General features: G+C 47.1%; 1 protein-coding gene across 2 annotated transcripts in view; it reads left to right on the forward strand.

The window, feature by feature from the left end:
- DENND2A (DENN domain containing 2A) overlaps positions 1-20,684 on the forward strand; it is an 84,571-nt gene that overhangs the window by 32,117 nt on the left and 31,770 nt on the right. The window contains exons 1-6 of one of the 2 annotated variants that reach the window (XM_039482688.1): positions 2,545-2,597; positions 4,669-4,767; positions 6,118-7,338; positions 8,852-8,979; positions 12,963-13,084; positions 18,114-18,311. In XM_039482688.1, coding sequence (XP_039338622.1) covers positions 4,700-4,767; positions 6,118-7,338; positions 8,852-8,979; positions 12,963-13,084; positions 18,114-18,311 — 1,737 coding nt within the window. In that variant the 5' untranslated portion in view covers positions 2,545-2,597; positions 4,669-4,699. Of the gene's footprint in view, positions 1-2,544; positions 2,598-4,668; positions 4,768-6,117; positions 7,339-8,851; positions 8,980-12,962; positions 13,085-18,113; positions 18,312-20,684 lie in introns of those variants that run through there. The other variant, XM_039482681.1, reaches the window with a different exon arrangement.

The raw sequence follows: 20,684 nt of genomic DNA on the forward strand, positions 1-20,684 counted from the left end.
AACCCCCTGAGCCAGCTCACTGAAAATGAGTAAGTGAGGGTGGGGAGAGCGAGTGACAGAGGGAGGCGGGATGGAGTGAGTGGGGGTGGAGCCTCTGGTGGGGGCATGGGTGGGGCAAGGATGTTCGGTTTTGTGCGCGTAGAAAGTTGCAACCCTAGTGGAGGGGCTGCGCCGCAGCTCCCCACAGCTGCCCCCGCAGCTCTTACCATGTCCGGGCTGCGACTCTGAGCCCCCCGCACGCTGGAGCCGGGTTGGGGAGACCCACGTGGGCAGGTGTGGTGAATCGTGGACCCTCCACCGGCTTTGGGCCGTGCAGGGAGCCTGGGGGTGGGGACATGGGCTGGGGGCTTCCCTCAGCCCCCCCGCACCGAAGGCAGGTGGAGGGGGCCACACGTGCGTCTCCCACAATTGTCTGGGCTCCCTGGCTGGACTCCATGCTGGCCTGGCCCGGGGGAAGGGTCCGCCCTGGCGAAATGTGGGAGGGCCCTGGGCCCCTGCCCTCCCCGTTCCGGCACTACTGCCTGGGTGCCTAGCTCTGGCTACTCTCCACCTCCTCCCCTGTTGTTTTCCAGTCACTGCTACAGGCCCGTGTGGCTAGGGAGAGATGTGCTGCTCAAGCCACAGGTTCAAGTCCCAAATACGCGTGGGGCATTATATGTCTCTCTGTGGCTAGCAGTGAACCCTCCTGCCTAGAGCAGCCCTGCTCATATGCTCACAGACCAGTGTCCCTCAGCTCCTAAGCAGGAGCAGTGCAGAAAGCAGCTACGAACAGGCGTCTTTCCTGGCTTTAGCGGGAGACTGAACAGGTCTGCACCCTCCTCCTTCCCCCGTCACCAGTGATGATCCATTTCTTCTTCAGCCTCTCCTCCCACCTCCCAAGGTGGCTAGTTTAGCAGTGTGCTCGGATCAGACGTATGACCCATGTTGACCGCTGCCACCCATGTGCCCACATCTGAATGCTAGCTGATAGGGACGCAGTGGCAAAGCAAGGACAGAAACATGCATGGACTTAAGTGGCAGACTGCAACTTTTATTAAACTTGAACGTAGGGGAGGGCCACTACCTGCCCATCACCACTACTCACCTATACCAGGCATTCAATTGGTGCCGGTGCGGGGATTACAGGGCTCCTTACCATATAACCCATAACTGGCACCAGGTTACAGAGTTCTTTATCATATAACCCATAATGTGGGGTGGTTCTCCTCAGCCTATCCCCCAGGACTCAGTTCTCTGAGACCTAGCACTCTCCTCCCCCTGAGGGGGACAAAGGGGGCAGGAGGGTGGGGACCTTGGCCCACGAGGGCCACAAGGTCTGACCACAGCCCACAAAGTTTCATCCTATCATACGAGCCCAAAGCCAAAATCCCAGGTCTTTCACCTCAGGGAACCATTCATTTTATTCTCTTAACCTCACTGGAAACCGGCTGCATGTTGCAACAAGTAAGCAGCACCATACCCGTACCTCAGTTAGGTACTAAGCACCTTGCAGATGCTGTGAGGAAGGGAAAAAACTCCCTGGTCCTCTGCCAATTGGCCCATGGAAGAAAAAATTCCTTCCTGACCCCTACACAGGCTAGACCCACAGCATCCGTCAGGCTGGGCTCCCCTTCCTAGTTTGGGTGGGCAGTTGGAACGGAGCCAAAAGAGGCTCCAAATGGCCCCTTCACTGGGCTAAATCCTGGGAGCAGGGGAATGCTGGCCAATCAGCACCCCTTCCCCCCAGCTGGCCAATGGGTGCTAACGACTCCCATGGGAGGAGCTACCTATTGTCCCTTGGCAAGTCCCTCCCTCCCTTACTACTGGAGCTGACCCCCTTTCACTGCTGGCCCCATCAATTTTCCCCACCCATTGGTGTGGGTAGGTGGCATCTTTCTCCAGAGGGGGCTCTGCTGGCAAAGAGTCAGAGTCTGAGTTTATTGGGTGGGGGAAGGGAGAGGCACCTCCCCCCACCCCCACCACACCAATCATATTGTGATAAACTTCAGAGCTTGCCAGAAGAGAAACTCCAGAATGGTGATTAATGAAGTGGTTATATATACCCCAGCCTCTATTAATATTCCTATCGTGGTAGCTCCTAAGAGCCCCAGTCATAGGCTAGGACCCCATTGTGCTAGGTGCTGTACAAACACAGCACAAAGAGATGGTCCCTGCCCCAGCGAGCTTACACTCTAAGTGCAGAGCAATCTCTGTCACCGCTCTGCAGAAATCTACTCGCTCGTTTGCCTGAGTGAGTCATTCTGTGGACAAAGGAATGAATGATCTTCAGTTTTTTCATTATCCTTAAACATAACAGCTAGTGAGTGGGTGACTAGATTTTGATCCTTGGGCTGGTCAATTTTCCTGACAATTTTGTAAGGTTGCTTTGTCATTAGAAATGAATTGGGTGTTGTGCCAGCTACTAATGAGGAAGAGAAGCAGCAGGGCTTATTGCCTGGGGAAAGAGAGGACATGGTTTGTAATAAATTACCCTGAACCTGTACTCATTGAGATGATCCAGAGTTCACTCTGTCTTACAGAATGTTGCCTGGGCAGGATGAGAGCTCAGAAGAGAAAAAGACTGAATTATTTCCATTTCTCCCTCTCTCTCTTTACAAGTATGTCGACCATGGAAATGAGAAATACTTTTATATGTTCATTTGCTTGAAAAGTCCTAGGAACTACTAACTTTACTGATGCGATTGGTCTTGCTGCCAAACTCCGGCCGTGGCAGGGGAGCATCTGATAGACCAGCCAAGTGGATAGACTCCAGAGGCTTTCAGGGTTTCAAAGTATTGTGTAAGAGACAATGAACTCCTTCCTGTCATTGAAATGCTTTTCAGTGCCCACTGATAATGCCCTCCTGAGAAGTACTGACACTGCCTTGTGGGGTGGTTGCTCTTAAAGAGCCAGCGTTGGTTTTCAGGACAAGACTAAAAGGAGAACATCTGTTGTATTGACTGTGTTGCAGAGGTGCTCCAAGAGGATAGATTGACACCCCTGCCCCACAAAGAATAGAAATCACCACGCAAAGAATAGTGAGCAGTGACCAAAGCAACTTCTGCAGTTTAAAAACCTTAGGCCAGGGATGCATTGCACCCCTTAAATTCCCAAGGGAGATCAGTACCACTCTATAATGACTCACTAGCGTGAGAATACATCAGGTGATCAGGAACCTGAGCACAAAGTGGCTGTGAGATCGACAGTAGTTTAATCAATAAACCTGGGTCTCAGCTAGTAGCAGTCCAAGAAAGCTGTTGATACAATGGCTTCATAAGCCATGGCGCTGTTAATTCTCTGGATCAGACAGATTATTTTTACAGCCATTTTAACAGTCTCCTGAGGGAAGACAGATACCCAAGTGTTATAACAATAAAGTTTAGCTTTTATGTAGTGTCTTGGCCGTTCAAATCACTGTACAGCCATTGACTGGTTATATTACTAATTGTGTGTATTATGGCAGTGCCTATGGGACCAGCTGAGACGGGAGTCCCACTGTGCACAGCACTATACAAACACATAGTAATAGACAGCCATGCCCCAAAGACTGCCTAATTCTCACAGCACCCTTGGGAGGTAGGTGGATAAAAATGCTCATCACCATTTTACAGAAGGGAAATGGAGGCAGAGAGATGAAGTGACTTGCTGCTATTATCCTACTGGACTTCCAGGGGCAGGTTTTGTGGGTGTGCTTGGAGAGAAGAGGGACAGGGGAAGTTTGTCATGTGGGAACAGACAGTGTTACCTGTCACAGTTCAGGGCAACCGCACCTGTGTTCCCCCTCAGGGGTCCAGCCAGGGCACCCACTCTCAGGCCTCCAGCGCCCCAGCAGTTGCCTTTTTGGATGGAGACCTGCATCTCTGTCCCTTCTGACTGGTGTATTTGCAGGCTGAACTGTTCCCTGCCATCACTGTCGTATTCCCAGCTCCGACAAGCTGCCCTAGCACACCCGTGGAGACAGTTCACAGTGCGGCTGCCCATGGCTATAGAGACCACACAGCTCTTCTTATGCGAGCCTATGTTTTTCTTAGGGTAAAAGCGCTGCCGAGAAAACGTGTTTAAAACAATAGACACACCTACCCACGTGTAAATAAACGTATCAGACGTTATCCTAACAAGGGCTCTGACAGGCGCAGTCCTTTGCCACCTGAGGAGTTTCCTTTGTGGTCACAAGTTCATCACAACTTCAGCTCCATATAAGTACCCAGTCTTATGGGGGATCAGTAGGCCCCATCCTTCCAACCCTACCGTAAGGATTGGGGGCCTGCATGCACCAGAGTCCTGACCGTTTCCTGGACAAGGAAGAAGGCTCTGAGTGAGTTTAAAACCAGACTATTTATCCAAAGCCCCTTCCTTTGACTGCTGGTCACTGGAGAATCCCATTTGAACTAGTATATGCACATCTCTGCGTGGGGGGAAGGGGGAGGGACACTTCAAAGGGCTGATAACAGAGGAAGTACATCAGCATCCCTCTCTTCCTAGAGAAGGTCCATACAGTGCCCCATAACACATACACAATTGCATTTTAATACAATGGAATTCCCAAGCTACTAACCCTGATTCAATCACGTTTAACTTAAATCAGTAACATTTATCTTCATTCCATAAGCTTTGGTCAGGATACTACAGGATATTGTCAGTCTGTCACAATACCTCTGATCATTTAAGTGTTGCTTTGACTTCTCCCAGGTGACCTGTCGCCACGCCAGGTGTTGACACGATGACAGCTAGCAAGGCAGCCGACGTGAGCAGCAAGTCTGAAAACGGTGTCTGCAAATCCACTGAGAGGTGAAAAGTCCTAAATTCTTGTTTTTCTTTTTCCCAAGGGAGGGGAGTGGAGAGGGAGTCGTTACTTTCCATTGGTGCTCTCTCGCATAGCCTAAAACGTGCCTCTAGCATCAGTATGCCTCAGCCGGTGTCTCTAGGCCATCAGGTTGTATGTTTAAATCCCACATCCTAATGTGAGTCTAATAACCTGTGATGATACCACAGTGCACTGCTAGACTAGGGGTGGGGGTCCACTCCATTAGAGGCATCATCCAAAAGGTTACACGAAAGTCCCTCCTCCCACTGAAATAGGCAGAAATTATAGGAGTATGAGACTTGGGGACAATGATACCCTGGTTAGTATCTCCTTTCCGTTTGGTAACCACAGATGCCAATGTCCGAGGCTGGGTGTTAGCTATGGCTGGGTGCATAATGGCTGCCAGGTTTGCTTACTTGCTCACTGCACTACCAGCAGGAAACCTAGGGCTGACCAACTTGGAAGGTGAAATTATTGGAGGAGAGGATCACTATGGGCAAGGTTCTTTCTTCTGTTTCATCGATCTCAAGGCAAGAAGGGGCTGCTGTGATAATTTAGCCTGACCGCCTGTGTAACACAAGCCATAGAATTCCATCCAGTGGCTCCTTCATCTAGCTCAATACCGTCTGGTTGAACTAGCCCTTATGTGTTAGAACAACATCCAGCCTTGATTTAAAGATTCCAAATGATGGCGTGAAAATCATTTACATTGGTTAATTTCCCTCCTTTTATTTCTAGTTTGAACTTTGCTAACTTCAGCTGCCAGCCACTGGATCTTGTTATGCCTTGTCTTGATGATTAAGCCAAGTAGTCTATTTAGAAAGGCGTTACCGAGTAGACTGTAGAGGAATACCTACAGTGTCCCAAGTCTACACATCTCTTTGATAATCATGTGCTAGCTACTAAATCTTAAGTAAACTAGAGTCCATTTTGACTTTTATATTGATGCACCTGTCTAATGCACTAAGTAAAAAAACCCTACCATTCTATTTAAAATGCATACAAAAATACAAACTGACCTGTTCGCAGTATGAACACTCTTAATTTTCAAAAACTATCCCACCCACGCTCACCCCATTCCACTCCCTCAGAGAAAGCCTGGGATAATAGACAGGTCTTGCATCAAACTAGGTTCTGTCATAGCAAGAGAGAGAAGGAGTGCATTCCAGAGTCCAGGATCCTCCCCTGAGAATGCTCTGCAGCAGCCCCCATCTTTGAGCATCCCTGCCAACCTCACCTGCTTCAATAGAGCGTACGGAGCTGGTGTACTGCTGACCAAACCTAGAATGATCAGCAAAAGTGATTTTTTCTTCTCTTTTGTCTTTGCTGTGTAGGGTCAAGCTTGCAAGTAAAAATAATACAAACACTGTGGAGGAATTAGAAAGACTTTGGTTTGGGTCTTCAAGTGAAAATTATTCTGAAGGTGCCAGTTTCACTCTGAGTCTAGGACCTAAAGCTGAACAAGTTTCTTCTGTGGTGAAAAGCCCATTGAAATCACTGGAGAACTTGATGCTGGATCCAAGGCTAGACTGCTTTCAGCAGAACATGCTGAGTCCCAAAATGATTATCAGTGACCCATCTGTGGATCTTAATGTCAAGGAGAGCAGCAACATCATAAGGAGGCAGATAGGAGGCACTCAGAATTTACAGTCAGCTGGGAAAGTCAGTTTGAGGAATAAGCCCTTCAGTATCAAGGACAAGATTTCCGAGTGGGAAGGGAAAAAGGAAACGCCTTCTCCTCTGGTCAGTCGGAAGGAGGAAGAGCCAGGAGTTAAAGAGGAGCTCAAGATGCCATGTGTGGTGGAGAAGATGAGTGGGGAAGTTTTGGGGCCTAGGAAAGTGGACTCCAAGAGACTTATAACCTGGGAGTTGGAATGCAAAGGGGTAGGCAAAGAGAATGAAAGAAGAGTGGGCCCTTCAAAGAGCATGGGGCAGGGAACAGAGAGGAAAGTGGAAATGCAGGAGAAGGAAGAGAAGATTGATTCCAGTGTTGGAAAATGCAAGGAGATGAAAGGTGGTAAGTGGGAGGTCCAGAAAGAGAACCTTTCAGTACTGACTCAGGTCAAGAAACTGGAGCAGGCCTTGAAAGAAGGATCAGCAGAATTGCAGCCACAGTTGCCAGGTACTTATTATTCCCCATACTGTCTGCAGGAGAAGGCAGATGAGGGACAAATCTTCCCAGAGGACCAGGAAGGTGTATGTGGCTCTGAACTCAATAAGAGGCTCCTAAGCTTAGACTCAGAAATCAGTGAGCCCATTTTTGGGACTCTGGAAGAGGTGAAAGCATCTCAAGTGAAATGCAAGGATCACAGCGTGGAGAATGTGTACACAGAACCAGGGATACCGGAGAAGAAACCTTTCATCAACCCACTTCCAAAGCCCAGGCGGACTTTCAAACATGAGGGAGAAGAGGGATGGATTCCGGCAGCTAGAAATAAGAGAAACTTGCCCCCTCTGCCATCTATACCTCCCCCTCCTCTCCCTTCTTCTCCTCCCCCATCAGCTGTCAGCAGAAGACTATGGAATGGGAAACATAAGAATAATGCTGACCACAGGTATTCTGGCTTTACTATTCTAATGCTGGTACAGGAGTGCTTGATTAATTTGATGATGGTGTACAGTTCTGCTTCTGAAAGGGGCCTCCACAAAAGTGGCATCATCGGGGTCTATGTTTATTGTGTCTCAACCTTGTTCATTAGTAAAAGGATGCCTTTCTGACGATCCGCTCCCTAAATTCACCCTGGGCTCTGAAAGTGAAGCAGTGTTCTTTCCGTCTCAGCAATGTCAGTGATCACGAGCCTGCAGGATATATTCTGCTCTGTTACACCTGTGCAAACACTGAAGGCCAATAGGTTTCCACAGGTGTAATGACTTTGACATGGAGATCCTATGACTAGTGACAGTGAATGAGAATGAATGATTCCAGCCTGACTCTCTGATAACAGGATGAGTTCATGATGTTGCCAGTTTAAAGACAAAACAAACAATCTTTTTAGCTTGCAGAATGAGCGCAGCTGGTCCGAAGCCATTGAGAGATGGTAAGGGGGGGACCTTGCCATGCCATTTTTACACTGTCACTTTTCAGAGGAGAGCTGCCCTTTCTCCTCAAGTCTGTTCCTTGTTTACTCATGTTTTGCTGGAGGTTGCTCCCGACCCCGTCCCCTTTTGTAAATCCAAATATTTGAGTGGTGGGGGGAAACCCGCCTTAAAAATGTACTGTTCTTTTTGAGCCAATCCTCTGCAGTGGATCTACCTTAAAAATAAGAATTCCTGACTTCATGTGGACTGGGAGAGGACTTTAAACCTCTCTGTGATCGACTGGCTAGGATGCTCCACTGCTGTCCGTTCTCATCATTCAATGTTGCATATTGCTGTCCTGCACCACTCATAGGAGGCCTGATTTCTGACAATGCTTACTCATGTTGAGTAGTAATCAGTGGGACTGCTTGTGGAGGAGGACACTGCTTAGGGTATGTCTAGACTGCAGTCAGAGGCGTGATTGCAGCACAGGTAGGCATATCCACGCTAGCTTTACCTGTGCTAGCAGAGCTAAAAATAGCAGTGTCACTGGGGCGACATGGGCTTAGTGCGAGCTAGCAGTGCTATTAGGTACCCGGGGGTCCTTGGCGTACTTGGACAGTCCACACTGAAGACTGTGCTGCTGCATCTACACTGCTATTTTTAGCTGCGCTACCGCAGGTATGTCCACCCGTGATGCAGTCAGATTCCAGATTGCCGTGTAAACATGCCGGAGGTGTTGCAGACTGTGGCCCATAGTATTTTACATGTGTGTTAGAATTATTATACACTAAATAAACCATTGCAACCCTGACATTTGCTGGCTAGTCCCAGTCTGGTAAAAACTGATTGTCGTGTTGACACTGCTTTATACGTTGTACGGGACGGATCTGTGGCGCACTGGCTCTCCGTAGCTCATGTTGCTGGCTGAGTGACTTGCTGGAGACGAGTGAATGATATTGAATTATTGGACTTGTAAAGTCTGTTTATCTCTATCACTCTCCATCCTATTTCTCCCCCACCCCCTTCTTTCCCCCCCGAATGGCACAGGAAGTCCTATGAGTTTGAAGACTTGCTGCAGTCGTCGTCTGAGAATGGCAGGGTGGATTGGTACGCTCAGACCAAGCTGGCCCTCACACGCACTTTATCTGAGGAAAACGTCTATGAAGACATTCTGGGTAGGCGCTTCAAGAGGGGAAGGGTTGGACAACTAAAAAGACTTGGGGCCCATCGATGAAAACGTGTCACAGTCCAAGGCCTGACCTAGGAGAGTGTATTTATTAGTCAAGAGCATACTGTGGTGCATCACACACAAAATATCAGCCAGCAGGAAGAAAAATATTGTGTGAGCGGGTGACCATGAAATTAAAAAATTGGGTCCCACAATCCCTGCGTTCGTGTTTGTGGCACTGTGATTTATTCCACCCTTCAGTGTTAGTGCAGGTGCCTGGGGATGGCTGAGATTCCATCAGCGCCATTCCCAGGAATGTTATTTTATTATCCTACACTTACATACACAGTGTTTTCCAGAACGTAGAGCAGAACACATCCCATGTCCTGAAGAGCTTTGAGTCTAGCTGTCGCAGAGCTAGAGTTAAGTGAACCTCTTGCCAGAGTTCAGCTGGAGAGGAAGGAAATCAGTGCTGTTGTATCCTACAGAGGTGGGTCGCGTTGTTTGGGATGGGAGAGAGCCACAGGAACCAGCAGGGCATTGCCATTTTGATCTTAGCAAACTCTCATGCTGTTTGGTTAGAGAAGTCTCACAAAGGATATGCATCCCCTTGGGATTTGCTACAGACAAGGTGGAGATGCCCTGTCCTTTCCCCAGTCAGAAAAGATTGGCATTAGTTGTAAATTTTAAAGCTGCCTACCCCTTTTGCAAGAGTTAGGGGGCCCTTATGTGCCCTCTTTCCCCAGTTGGTTTGGGGACCAAAGGACAGGGGATGTCCCAACAGCTGCTGGTCAAAGCCACTATGGAAGTGTCACTCTTCCAGCTGGAATAACATGGATCATATTACATGGTTAAAGCACTGGCAAATCCCTCCATTCCTAAACAGCCACGCCTCTCTCCCCAAGCTGACAAATTTCAGAGTGGGAGCCGTGTTAGTCTGTATCAGCTTGAACAACGAGGAGTCCTTGTGGCACCTTAGAGACTAAAAAATTTATTTGGGCATAGGCTTTTGTAGGCTAGAACCCACTTCATCAGATGCATGGAGTGGAAAATACAGTAGCAGGTATAAATACACAGCACATGAAAAGATGGGAGTTGCCGTAACAAGTGGGAGGTCAGTCTAACGAGACACTTTAATTAACACTAGGATACCAAGGGAGGAAAAATCACTTTTGTAGTGATAATAAGAGTGGCCCATTTCAAACAGTTGACAAGAAGGTGTGAGTAACAGTAGGGGGAAATTAGTATGGGGGGAAATTAGGTTTTGTAATGACCTATCCACTCCCAGTATTTATTCAGGCCTAATTTGATGGTGTCCAGTTTTCAAATTAATTCCAGTTCTGCAGTGTCACATTGGAGTCTGTTTTTGAAGGTTTTTTGTTGAAGAATTGCTGTTTTAGGTTTGTTATTGAGTGACCAGGGAGATTGAAGTGTTCTACTCATTTTTTAATGTTATAATTCCTGATGTCAGATTTATGTCCATTTATCCTTTTGCGTAGAAACTGTCCGGTTTGGCCAATGTACTGGCAGAGGGGCATTGCTGTTACCCTACTCTTACTCACACCTTCTTGTCAACTGTTTGAAATGGGCCACTCTCATTACCACTATAAAAGTGATTTTTCCTCCCTTGGTATCCTACTGTTCATTAAAGTGTCTCGTTAGACTGACCTCCCACTTGTTACAGCAACTCCCATCTTTTCATGTGTATTTATACCTGCTGCTGTATTTTCCACTCCATGCATCTGATGAAGTGGGTTCTAGCCCACGAAAGCTTATGCCCAAATAAATTTGTTAGTCTCTAAAGTGCCACAAGGACTCCTTGTTGTTCAAGCTAACAAAGAACTCCAATACCATGTTCAAATTCCTATTCTCCCTACCTTTTGATTGAAAAGGTTAGAGGGAAGGATAATAGTTGTCAAGTGGGACACACTTGGGTTTTTGTTTCCTTTTGTGTGCTTAGGCTCTGCCGGGCTCTGTCTGGAGTTAATGATCTTTAATTGACCCCTGCAGTCCTGGTGTGGTTGCCATGGAATCTGGAGGAGGAGATGGCTGATAGGGATGACTCCAGCAAAGCTACAACTTGATATTTCATAAAAGCACAGACTGGGAGACTTTATAAAGGATATACAGCTCTAGCTAGAAAACCCCACCTGTGCATGGTGAGTGGGGTGTTTGGAATGGTTCCGTCTGTCATTCTGCCACAGGGTGCTAGTGATGACCCACAGATGATAATATGTACGAAACAGAGCGCACGCGCACACACACACACACACACACACACACACACACACACGAGCTGTCAGTATTAGAACTGCCCCTTTTCTGTATGTCTCCCATACTTAGAGTATGTCTCCCAGCGTGGGTAAACGGACCCATGCTAGTGCACTAATAATAGCAATGTGAGTGGTGACACGGACTAGCTGCCTGAGCCAAACCCTCTGGACCTTCTAGGTCTGAGCTCAGGTGACTCGCTCTTGCCCCAGTGGCCACACTGCTATTTTTAGCATGCTCGCTCGAGCAGAGCTAATGTGCGTCTGTCTAGCCAGGCTGGGAGGCATGCTTAGCTTGTCTCCCACCATGGCTCTCCTGTCTTGCTCAGTATTGTTTATGCAAAGCACTGGAATTCAGTGTAGGACAGACAGGAGGCAGGGTTTGCAGGTATTAGTGGGGGAAACCTGGCTGCCTCCCAGGCCAATTCAGATCAGACATGGTGCCAATATTTCTGCACAAAGTGCTGGCAGCAGGAGGAGAGCTGCAGTGTCCCCTTGTCCTGAGTGCGAATTCTCACTGCTCCTGTCTCTCCAGGGTGTTAAATGCTGATCAGATAATTACAATTGGAATAATTCACATCCATGAAAAACCGACACCTAAAATAAGTTCTCTAGTTCAGGGGCAGCGTGTGGTTCCAGAACATTTGCATGCAGCTTTCTTTGATAGACAAAAGTACTTCTACCTCCCTCACCTTGGTGAGTCCAGACATTGGGTCACTCATAGACTCATGGAGTATCAGAGGAGAAGAGGTAGAAAAGGTCTTGTGGTGCTGTGTCCTTGTCTGATGACTTCAGCTGCGGTCCCTTCCCCCCCCCTCCATTGACCTCTGGCAGGACAGGCTGTTGCACAGCCAAAGAGGAAATACAAACCATATACAGGATCCAAGCTAAGCTGCAGTGCCTGCCCCAGCATTACTGACCCCCTAGTTTCATTCTCAGCTAGATGTGTACAAGAATAGGAGAAAGAAGGTTGCTTTTAACTAATGGCTCTCCATTGTGGTGGCACAACAGTATGCATAAGGAAAGGGAAGGCTTATAATAAATTGCCTGCCCATTCAGACACTTGGGCCTACATTTTCCATCACTGATTTTAGGTACCCAGACTGAGACACCTCGGGCCTGATCTCTCAGAGGCGCTGAGTATCTTCAGCTCACTTTCAAGTTAACTGGAGTTGTGGGTGCTCAGCATTTCTGAAGAATCAGGCACTAGCTGTCTCAAGGTGGGCACCTACAAATCAAGGCACCCCAAATTAGCAGCATGAGGCTTATGCACCACTTATGACCCACTTAAATGATATTTGGAAGGCTTAAGTGGGACTTAGATGGAGCACAGACCTTTGATTCAGAGAGAACAGGGAATCAGAAGAATGAAGAGAAGGGATATTAAAGGCCACAGTATATGAAAACCTTATGACTTCTCCATTGACAGGGAAATGGACTGGAGGACTTAATTGGTCTTTTCCATCTCTAACTTCTGTGACATAATTCTATGGCTGGATACATCCTGGTCAGGATTTGGATGCAATCCAGTAAGCAGCTGGACTCCCAGAGCTGGAGAGAGGGAAGGGATGGCAAGAATGTTTGAGAACAATTTTTTTTTAACCACCAGATGTGGGTGGGGGAGGGGGGGAGAAAGCCATAGGATCCCAGCAGAGATTTTGTGGGACTCCTCCAGGATTTTCTGCGTTTCTTACCTATAGCGTGTGGCTCTTTGCTGCAGACCCACCATCGAAGGAAAACCCCTATGAAGACATTGAGATGAACAGCCGCTGCCTGGGGAAGAAATGTGTCCTGACTTTCCCAGCATCCCCCACCTCCTCTGTACCTGGCACGCCCCCCAAGGTATCTTGATTCAACCAGCATGACTTGTGTCCAGTTCCCAAAAGACTTTGAGTGAAATCCTGCTCTCACTGAGGCCAATGGAGTTTTACTATTGACTTTAATGGGGCCAGGATTTCACCTTGTAGGTTTTAGCTACTGTTGAGGGGAAGTGCAATAGTGAGAACAGAGAGCCATGGGCACAAGAATTCCCATGTTCACCCTTTGGTATGGTGTCTTGTTTTTGTTTTTCTCACATTGGGGTTATCTCCTAAGCAGTATGCCAGGAGCATGCATCTGGAACTCGCTCAATAATCCGTGATAAGATTTAAGGGTCTGTAATTGTCAGTGCTACATTAAGATTTTATGCAAGAAGGGTGTGATACCAGCGATCATGTTTTGTTTTGGACAAAATCCTGTTTTGATCCATTTCCTCTGTAAATATGTGTTCCCAGTGAAGCCTCCACATCATGCAAGCAGTTTGGGGGAAAGCAAGCAGATCACAAAAGGAAGAGCATCTGTCTGATCTTAACTAAGGCCTGGTCTACACTAGGGTGGTGGGGGTCGATCTAAGGTACGCAACTTCAGCTACGTGAATAGCGTAGCTGAAGTCGAAGTACCTTAGCTCGAATTACTTACCCGTCCTCACGGTGCGGGATCGACGTCCGCGGCTCCCCCGTCGACTCCGCTACCGCCACTCGCTCCGGTGGAGTTCCGGAGTTGACAGGAGCGCGTTCGGGGTTCGATATATCACGTCTAGATGAGACGCGATATATCGAACTCCGAGAAATCGATTGCTACCCGCCGATCCGGCGGGTAGTGAAGACGTACCCATAAGATGGTAACTCATATATGCACAGACATGCTAAGGGCAGTGGTAGGGCAGTGGGCTCGTGTTGGCCTTTCGCCTCTGGAAACCTGGAGTCAGATTTTTACCAGGTTCCAAGTGAAAATGAGTTGTGCTCTGATCTAGTCTCTACACGTGTCCAGCACAAAACTAGCTGTGGACCTCCGTTGCAAAATTTGGTTCCAGGGCTGACCTCTCTTGAGGTTCAGGGGCGTTTGCATTTGGAGTGTTGGTCTGGGCCCAGTTCTACAGCGAATCCTCACCAGATGGCAGTCTCAGTTTCAATCTAGCAGAACCCCAGAACCGGAGAGCAGGGTGGAGTTGCAGTTTAGAGTTGAGGACCATTGGCAGAGCTACAAGGAGGAAGTTTTACCTGTTCCGGGCTGCTTTGTATTTTGCTCAGTCCTGCTCTTTTAGCCCCATAATTTTGTGAGTGCTGCATTCATTCACAATATTTAAAACCAGGGAAAGGCCATTCATTGCTGCAGTGTAAGGTAGCCTTCTCTTCTTTAAAGTGGCCCTGGATGCGCCGCCAGTCAAGGCCCAGCAATCTGATCAGCATCCATGGGCAATATGTAATCCATTTTTGCAACTGTTAAGAATTGTGAAGTGAAGCGTCTATTGCCCCCTCCATTAGGAAGGTCCTGTTGGATTTCCGTTGATAAGTTTGGTTAAAGGTAGCAACCAACTCCCTGTGGTTTCACTGGGAGGTGCTTACTAGAATTCCTGGCCAGCTCAGACAGCCTTAACAAGTGCACCCTTGGGTCCTACTTTCTTGGGGACTCCCCCATCTCATGCAAGTGCTGCAACTCTGTCTGACGCTGTCTTTCTCTTTAGCAATGAGACCAGAGGAGGAGGTAAATGTACGGTCTGAGCCTCTTTCTAGAAGCTTGTGATCCAGTGAAGGGCAGCCGTGCTGTCTGCCTCCTGTGTCGTTCCAGTTGCTACCTTTTCTACCCTTAGACCAGGGGTTCTCACAACCAATTTTTTGGTGACCTCAGAATGCAGCCACCAACTCTTGCTGGAGGCTGCTCTGACAATTTTTCCTAAAATACTTAATTAACTTTAAGAAAACAAATAAATATGCACATATATGCTTCCAAATCATTGTAAGTTAATTTTGTAGAGTTTGGGTTTTCTTTTGCAGACTCAATAATAAAAATAATGTACAGTTGTCACTAATCTTTATTGGATCTAAACAGAATAGAAACCCAAATAAGGCGCTTTGCACATTCTTCTCTCTTTTTGTTGTTTCTTTGGCTTTTTGGGAGCTTTTTAAAAGACTTGATAGCTAGTAAGTCTGCTGCCCCAAAAAAGTAACATTTGTATGTTTGTTAATATCGTTTTTCACAGCCTTCCAGCTAGCTAGTAAGTCTGCTGTGAAAAGTGATATTAACAAACATACATATATTAATTTTCACAGCAGACTCACTCGGCCCTGGTAAGCCAGAAGCTCTGGACGGGGAGGTGGGTAGGGGGACAGCAGTGTCCAGGAGCGATGGGAGGATGGATGGGTGACTGGTGAGGCAGCAGGGGCCAGGGGTGATGTGAGGTGTATGTATTTGAGCCAAGGGCCGGCACCAGCTGCCGCATGGCCAGAGTCCAGAGCCAGAACCCAAAGACCCATGATCGGATCCTGCTGCCCGCCACCCCAGGGCTGAAGCCAAGACTCACCACCCCAGCAAGGTGGGGTACTCACTGGTTGCCTGCTCCTCTGGCGTTTGGGGCTCCAGAGTGGGGCAGGGCCCAACCCCTGCTGGTAGCCCTGGGGGAGGTTCCACTGCTTTGCCACCCCACCCCCACTGTCCAGGAGGCTGTCGTGGCTGCAAGAAAAGCCCCTGGTGGTCCCAGTGGCTGCATTTGAGAAATGCTGCCTTACATTGTCCAGGTTGCCTCAGGCTCAGCCCACGTGACAGTAGAAGATCATGCTAGTAACAAGTAATGTTGACAGCTGGGGTATGAACTCAGTTTTCCTTACCAATAGCCCTCGCCATGCTATCCAAACTGCAGATACTGTTATTAGGGCTGATTTAAATTTTTTCAAAATGTTGACACCTTCCCCCCCACACACCAAAAAAACTGTAAGAGTGATTGAGATTTTTTTAGAAAATGTGAAATTGCAATGAAATGTTCTTTTGAAAATGTGTCTGCATTTTTTGATCAGCTCCCTACCCCCCAGAGGTAAACTGCAGCATGGCTGTAGAGCTAATCTCTTCATCACAGGTATTTGGGATGGAATTCACACCTGTGCAAAGGGCACATACAAGGACCCATCCACCTCTTAGGTCCCACTCAAGCTCTCAAAAATGGGACTGAACTATTGCATAGGCCTTGTGCTGGCCCTCTGCATGGGGATGAATTTCATCCTTATGGCTCCCCTGTCAAGGTCATATCTAGGAGATGAAATAACACAGTTATACTTCTACATGGTTCTTAACACAAAAAATTGCTGTCCGCGTTGGTCAGGAAAAATGTGCTGTTAACACCCTGTCTGATAGCCAGCATAGTTTCAACTATAGCATGGATCTTACTGGACCCAAATAGTGGTAGAACCCTGCTCCGTCCCATTCCCCCATCCCCGAACTGACTAGGGCCTGGTCTACACTAGGGTGGGGGGTCAAACTAAGGTACGCGACTTCAGCTACGCGAATAGCGTAGCTGAAGTTGAACTACCTTAGTTTGAACTTCTTACCTGTCCAGACGCCGCGGGATTGAAGTCCGCGGCTCACCCGTCGACTCCGCCACCGCCATTCGCGGTGGTGGAGTTCCAGAGTCGACGGGAGCGCATTCGGAGTTCGAACTATCGCGTCTAGATTAGACGCGATAGTTCGAACTCCGAGAAGTCGAACACTACCCGTCGACCCGGCCGTAAGTATGGGCGTACCCTAGGACTGTCTGAGAGGCTCCCCACCCTGAAGACCCATCATACATAAATTGAATCATTGGGTTGATGGAAGAAACAGTGGAGACCAGTCTCCAAAGGAGACGCTTATTCACCCTCTCGGAAGCCGTGAAGAAGCAGAAGGCTCATTTTTGCCCCCAATTCCTTCCTCTCTGGAAGATGTTCCATTCCTGGAAGGGGGCAGAGTAAGCTCTTCTGGGCAGGGATTGTCTCTGTGGGTGTACAGCACTCAACACAATGAAGAGCTGATCCTGCTCGGGCCTTCCGGGTGCTGCTGTACTATAAAGAAGGAGAATGCGATAAAAGTTGTTACCAAGAGTCATTGCACTGAAAAGCAACTTGCTTGGATTTAACCAGAGAGCTGAATTTGAAATCCATTTGAATTAACTGCTTGTTATCTAAATAGCGCTGGCCTAACTCTGTGCCTGTTGACTCAATGGCAGAACTCCCATTGACTTCAAATGGGAGCAGAATTAGGCCAACGCTGAGTGCGTTTGAAAATCCCGCTATCACACGAGTGAGTTGAACTTTGACCCTCTTAAAGGCCCAAGCTCATCCTGTGACATACCAACAAGAGAAAATGTAGGCACTAGCCAACTCTGATGATGTGAAAGGAAGCTGCACCTTCACGCCCACACATAGGTTCCTGTAGTTTCACTAAATAAAAAAGTTACAAATAGTGGAGGGATTAGAACTGATGAGGAGAGAATTTTCCATGACTTCCCTCTGTATTCCTTCCTCTACTTCCTCTTCACGCTTCCCCGCAAAGTGTCATTTCACAATGGCCCTATCTCTCTCTGGAGCTTCTCCCAGCATTGTCCAGGAGTTGCTCTCTAGGATATATGAGGCACTCCCTCCCCATGAGTATGCTGCTTTGGCACTACTCCCAGCTCCTTTGGTCTGGGGAATTTAGAATCTGAACATTGATACTATAATATACCAGCCTGTTGGGTTGCGACTGGACTTAACCAAACACTTACTGATGGGGTTAGAAAGAAACTAACTTCCATTGCTGTCCATGGTGGGGTTTCTTGCACCTTCCTCTGAAATATTGTCTTTAATTGTCTGGCACAATATTGTCTTTAACTGTTTTGCATGGTAGTCCTGTGTAAACTGTGACAGCCATGCAAATTTCTTGGGCCTGTGAGAATCTGTGGTAAGCCGCATCTGCCTGTGTGCTAGCCATGTGCTCCAGCTCACCTAATTGAAATTAGTGCTGTCACAATGTTTCCTTGAGAAGTATAGTGAGATAGAGAGTGCTGTGTTAATGTATTTCCTCTCCTCCGTTCTGTCTCCTTCCTCAGTTGCTTTCCAAACCCATTTTCTTTCGACAAAACTCAGAGCGGCGGAGTTTCAAACTGCTGGACATACGGAAACTGAGCCGTGACGGTACTGGGTCCCCTTCCAAAATCAGCCCTCCCTCTACCCCCAGCAGCCCAGATGATACCTTCTTCTCCCTGGGAGATTCTCAGAATGGCAAGAGGAGAAGGAAGATTCCCAAGGTAACTTCAGGGTTTTTTCCCCCCCTTATCCTGGCTTCTCATGTGTTATTACATTGATAAGGGCGAATTTTTGGTACAATTTCCAATGTCATGCCCATAAAATTTAGGAAGAATTCTGGGCTATGATTTGATTTCCATTAACCTTTCACCGTTAGTACTAAACATTTTCTACATCCCACCCACCCTTTTTCTCATGGGAAAAGGAGTCCAAAGATCTCTGCAAGGTCTAAAGCAGTGGTTCTCAAACAGAAGTACATGTATCCCTGGGGGCACACAGAGGTATTCCAGGGGGTACATCAATTCCTCTAGATACTGGTCTAGTTTTACAACAGGTACATAAAAAGCACTAGTGAAGTCAGTACAAACTAAAATTCATACAGACTTTATACTGCTTTACATACTATACACTGAAATGGAAATACAATATTTATATTCTAGTTGATTTATTATATAATTATATGGCAAAGATTAGAAAGCAAGCAATTTTTCCATAATAGTGTGCTGTGACACTTTTGTATTTTTATGTCTGGTTTTGTAAGCAAGTAGTTAAGTGTCGTGAACTGGAGGTACACAAGACAAATCAGATTCCTGAAAGGAATACAGTAGTCTGGAAAGGTTGAGAGCCACTGATCTAGAGAATGTGTTTTTTTCTCTCTGTCATGTCCCACACTACTGTGAGGGATAAAACAAGTAAAAAAAAATTCAGAATTAGAAATTTCAACTAGATTTTTTTAATGAAATTCAAATGTTGATAGAAAATTGATGATTTTTTTTGCAAAGAATACATCTTGGTTTCCAACCATGTTTAGTGAAGGACATGGAGAGCAGTGGATCCAATGAAGGGCCATGTGTCCAATAATTGTTACCTGGTGATAATATATATTTTCTTTCAAGATATTATTCACTAGCTGTCTCAATGTGCTGTAAGAGTTCCAAGCAGGGGTATAATCCCACGTAAACAAAGGAGACAAAGCTGGAACTCAAGCTGTGTAGAATCTTGTTTGTTTGTCTGTAGTTATAGATGTTTTCTTTAACAACACTTCCTGTTTAAGATTGACTGTGATTTCATATATCATGACACTATTTTAGATTTAGATCGGGGAGTAGTTGGGCTCAATTCAAGTGAGGCTGTGGACCACGAATTGAATGCTTTCAAAACATGGTTATGTTTCCTGCTCTTAGCAAGGCTCTGACAAAAGTTAGCAGTGCTAGGCTGCAACTGTGTCTCTTAGCAGACAGTCTTCCTTTGGGAAAATGTGTGCTTGTGTGTATTTATGTCGTCTGATCATGTGTTCTCATGTGTACAAATCTAATTGTGCATGCCTGTGTTGTACATATTGGGTCTTCACAATGTATATGTTCATGCCTAAAAAGAGATGCAGATTTTTCCCATGTGTCTACTTAGTGTGCTTGTGTGTGTGTGTGTGTGTGAGAGAGAGAGAGAGAGAGCATTCACATTTCAGGATGTGCATGTGTGTACACAAGTTCACATTAAGTGCCATGGATGGGGAAGTTAAGGGTTGTGAACTTATTGGTGAGTGTAGTGCTGTGTGCCCGGGAACAAGATTTACTATATACATTGATGTTGGTACCAACATGAGAACCAGGACAGACAGTTCGAGATGTGAAATAAATGATCTATCCTAAAGGCTTTTGTTTAAAGCATTTCTGACCAAATTTCTACTAAGTCAGTAAGTCCAGCACCTCTTTATCATTGTCAATTACACGATGGTTGTTCTCCAGGGTCGCTCATAGGTGTGTATATACTAGTGTAGTAACAAAGCCAAACTGTTAACATAAAGCGTTTCTGCTTCTTGTGGCCCCTTCTTTTGCCTCCCCCAAGATCCCAGCTGCACGATGTGTTGTGTCCTGTTAGGCATCCGTTTCATATTTAAAAATATCAATAATTGAGCTGTGCCGCTGGGGTGGATGGGACGGGATTTTGTTTGAAATTGTTTTTTCAAACTCTTGCAGCTGGATCTTCAGGTCTACCTGTGTGTAAGTTGCATTCTGCCACCTTGTTGCCATCCCATACCCAGGGAATGCTTTGGGCCAAGGTAGATCAGCCTCAGGTGCCCGGTATAGCCTAGGAGCCACTGGCCTTAGATGACAGCAAGAGCTGATCATGCCCCCATTCATCCTACTCCCAGGACACCAACTGGACCAGCTGACAGCCACGAGCCCTCTGGCCTTGAACTGGCTATAGTGACTTCAAACCAGCTGGGGATTTCCCTACGCAAGGGGAACCCCCATTTGCCCTGTGAGAGTCACTCTCTGCCTGCAGTGCAAAGAGGGATGATGAGCTGACCCCTTGAATCTACAGCCCTGATTAGTCTACAGAAGGGACTGTACTAAAAGACTTGTTTTAAAAGC

The sequence above is a fragment of the Mauremys reevesii genome, linkage group 1 (assembly GCF_016161935.1).
Source record: "Mauremys reevesii isolate NIE-2019 linkage group 1, ASM1616193v1, whole genome shotgun sequence".
Lineage (NCBI taxonomy): Eukaryota > Metazoa > Chordata > Testudines > Geoemydidae > Mauremys > Mauremys reevesii.